Source organism: Formica exsecta, unplaced genomic scaffold (genome assembly GCF_003651465.1).
Source record: "Formica exsecta isolate Colony F162 unplaced genomic scaffold, ASM365146v1 scaffold32, whole genome shotgun sequence".
NCBI lineage: Eukaryota > Metazoa > Arthropoda > Insecta > Hymenoptera > Formicidae > Formica > Formica exsecta.
In genome coordinates, this window is record NW_021850453.1 from 163,206 (window position 1) to 166,707 (window position 3,502).

The window sequence follows — 3,502 nt, forward strand, 5'->3', positions numbered from 1 at the left end:
ATTTAAAAATTTATAATTTAAATATATATATTTAAAATTTATAATTGAAGATTATAAATAATAAATATTTATATTTAAATATCTATAATTGCTAACCTCAACGGTGCAACCGTTATACATGATATCGATTAGAGCGCGTCTGAAATTACTGAAATTTTCAATGAAAAGTCTTTTTTGAGCACAAACACTTAAAATTAATGCCATATTCAAAAAATATATAGAAACGTATTTATATAAATAATATTTTACAACTTTTGTATGTCATATCTATCAACAAACTTCATTATTCGATAGGATCAACAGTATTAAGCCCGTATCAGACTACGCATTGAAGATTGAGATTCAAGATTGAAATTTGACCAATCAGAATAAAGAAATTTTAGTCCCTTTTGTTCTGATTGGTCAATTAATTGGTTATTAATCTATCCTAGGCTGTGTTCCGATTCCCCACCCGGGTGCACCCGATATTATAATATACGTGAACGCGGCCAATGTTCGCTGTTCATCGCTGTTTGATGTTTAGAGAAGCGCCAGTGTTTAATTATATTTTTTTATAATTTATAAGCTACTCCACACGCACACACACACACACACACACATATAAACGACTGAGTAGAGTAACGGAATTGCGCATGAAATTGTAACAAGTATGATAACTTACTTTGCTATAAACGGAAAACTAACGAGTAACGAGTCGATATGTCTTCTTTGTTGCAAGGAAACAAATTTGACTGCCGGTTAGTCTTTTATTTTTATACATAAAATAATGAGCAGAGCTGAAAATAAAAGCCCACTTGTACTGTAATTAAGTAACTTTTTAAATGTAATACTTTAGAAGAGAAACATATATTTTAAGATATTTTAACAGTGATTCAATATTCTGCTTATAGGGTTAGTTCGGTGCTAAACAAAAATGTTCGATCTTACGGAAAGAAGTACATGTTTGATAATTCCAATGAAACGTGTTGGAATTCTGATGCAGTGAGTAATTAAACTTTTTTATAGATTAACTCTGTCTCTGTCTGTCTGTTCCTCTCTCTCTCTCTCTCTCTCTCTCTCTCTCTCTCTTTAAAAATTAACACGAACAATATATTGTAGGGAAGCCCACAATGGATTGTTATTAACTTTGAAGAAGAATGTAACGTTTCTAGTTTTGAAATAGAATTTCAAGGTGGATTTGTTGGAAAAGATTGTCATGTAGAGGCTGGCAATGACAAGAAAGATATGACAGTTGTGGAAGCATTTTATCCAAAAGATGCAAATAAACTACAGCGATTTAACTTAAAGACCCAGATCAAAGCCAAGACTTTTAAATTTGTATTTAATCAAAGTACTGATTTTTTTGGCAGGATTATTATATACAATTTGTCATTATACTCATGATATTAAATATATCTTGATAACTTTATAATATTACATAGGATATTTCGGCGAAAGATATTTACACAAATACTGCAATTTGTGGACAGATTATTTTATTTAATTCTGCAATATATATTATACAATTTTTGTTGTTTTCTGTTTATTAGTAGAATAATAAGCATTAATAAGTAAAAAGATCTTTTCTGTATATATGTGTTATTTGTTTAATTAATTACATAGGAGTTTCTTAGATTACATAAAGATTAATTGATGTATATACTTTGATTAACTATTAATTTATATAATTTGTTCTCTTTAACTAAAATTTTTATTTTTTTTTCTTGCATTGCATTATTCTACTTTTTTTAACTATTATACAATAATAGTTAATATATATCGTACGTAGAGTACATATAAATAATTATTATGAATGATAAAAAAAGAAATTATTTCAATACTACAAAAAATTGTTACATTTACCATGTAGTTTTCCTTATATCGCATTTACAATTGGTTGAGCACTGGCTGGCCGAGCTGAAAAAGGTAATATATCAATATTTTTTATAACATATTTATATATTTGCATTTTTATAATTCATTAATCTTACTTGCGCAGGTTAAAGGCTGAAATTTTATGTCGTCGACAGCAAAACCTCCATTACTGGCGCTTCCTTCGAGAATAAGTCGATATGGAATTCGTGCTTCGATTGTCACTTGGGCTGGCATCCATACTGGTCGTGGATTGTTAAACCCTTTAGCTGTTAGTGACCATAGCTGCAACAATGAAATGACAAGTGTAGAACAAAAGTGCATATATATTCGTTTTCACAAATGAATACTCGGTTTGTATATCGGATACTAAAATATAAAGAGTGTAAAAGTGATTTAAAATTGTTCTTTTCTCAAAACATGATATTCAATTTATATAAATTTTATTCGGTTTTATAGTTTTAATGTTTGTACTGGTTGTCCTTGCTCGTCCTCGTTTTCCTCATCAGCCTTTTCGCTAGGCATCTTGATTACTCGCAAAGCAGTGGACTCTTCCACACCGAACGCGGCGAACCAGAAAGTGAAGCACATAAACTCCTCATCAGGTGAAGCGTCGATGATGGGCGATCGCAATTTAACTTTCGTCGATTGCTTATTCGTCGTGAAGATATCGAAGAAGACAAAGTCGCCGGTTGCACCAAAGGTCCTATCCAATAGTTGAGCCGGTCGATGAGTTTGAAACGCACGCTGCCACATCACGGCCCGATCGTTATCGGATACAGTTATGTTCTCCCATCCGCACAAATCCTTCTCGAAGCTGCAATCTTCCGCGCGAACGGCTGCACTCAATGGTTTTACTGCATGTATGTAAAATATAGGTTTAATACAATATTTAAAATAAGAAAGAAAAATATAAGATAGAGTAATATTACTAACAGACCATTAATTTTTTCTTAAAGGGAGGAGAAGAAAAAAGATAGATGCGAAGAAGAAGATAAAAATATTTACTATTTACCGCTGCAATTGCCTGTATAAAAGGAGATATCATCGATTCCTACACTACCACTTGCTCTATTCGGACCCCATGTGCCTTCGAACACGATATTGAAATTCGTATTTTCATTGATGTTAGCCTGAGCATAGCTCCATGTGGGACCTTGATTGTTGTACAGCTGCCATATCGGTTTAGCTTCCGTCGAAATATCGCCGACTGCTTGCACGTACAATCGCAAGACACCTATAAAGTTACAATTACGTATATTACCCCTTTTCATTTTCGCCGAAGAAAAGTCGCATACCTATGAAAGGTAATAGTACTTGTCGTTTTAAAGGATCAATCTATCCTGCATCGAATTTTAGCTCTTTCTATTTTCTTTGTAAAGATAATTATTGTTGGAAAATAAAAAAGTTTCAATTACATCCCTAATTCTTAAATAAGGATTAAAAGAAAACAAAATCTGAGCTATATACTCGGGAGGAAAATAAAGTATATTACAAAATCAATATTATGATATAAAGATAAGGAATTTGATTTTACTAAAAAAAACTTCTCTTAATTTTTTCTATTGAAGGAAATATCTACTCACCCAAACTAGGACCTGTGGAATCGATGAATGGCTCGAACATAAAATACCAGAACGTAATGCAGAGC

The 3,502-nt window shown here is 31.9% G+C and overlaps 3 protein-coding genes across 3 annotated transcripts in view; 1 reads left to right on the forward strand and 2 right to left on the reverse strand.

Moving 5' to 3' along the window:
• The window catches only part of LOC115238127 (transmembrane protein 70 homolog, mitochondrial), a 4,516-nt gene extending 4,174 nt beyond the window's left edge, over nucleotides 1–342 (reverse strand). The window contains exon 1 of the mRNA XM_029811697.1: nucleotides 97–342. Coding sequence (XP_029667557.1) covers nucleotides 97–204 — 108 coding nt within the window. The 5' untranslated portion in view covers nucleotides 205–342. The remainder of the gene's footprint in view (nucleotides 1–96) is intronic.
• A 135-nt stretch (nucleotides 343–477) lies between these two features.
• On the forward strand, nucleotides 478–2,398 carry LOC115238128 (nuclear receptor 2C2-associated protein). Its single transcript, XM_029811698.1, has 5 exons — nucleotides 478–737; nucleotides 891–981; nucleotides 1,099–1,905; nucleotides 1,979–2,204; nucleotides 2,311–2,398. The coding sequence occupies exons 1-3, from the start codon at nucleotides 700–702 to the stop codon at nucleotides 1,381–1,383; spliced, it is 414 nt and encodes a 137-aa protein (XP_029667558.1). The 5' UTR covers nucleotides 478–699; the 3' UTR covers nucleotides 1,384–1,905; nucleotides 1,979–2,204; nucleotides 2,311–2,398.
• The window catches only part of LOC115238046 (MAM and LDL-receptor class A domain-containing protein 1-like), a 9,329-nt gene continuing 7,682 nt past the window's right edge, over nucleotides 1,856–3,502 (reverse strand). Inside the window, exons 13-17 of the mRNA XM_029811550.1 lie at nucleotides 3,438–3,502; nucleotides 2,867–3,088; nucleotides 2,326–2,708; nucleotides 1,971–2,136; nucleotides 1,856–1,896 (exon numbers count right to left, since the gene is read on the reverse strand). Of these exons, the coding sequence (XP_029667410.1) occupies nucleotides 1,856–1,896; nucleotides 1,971–2,136; nucleotides 2,326–2,708; nucleotides 2,867–3,088; nucleotides 3,438–3,502 (877 nt within the window). The remainder of the gene's footprint in view (nucleotides 1,897–1,970; nucleotides 2,137–2,325; nucleotides 2,709–2,866; nucleotides 3,089–3,437) is intronic.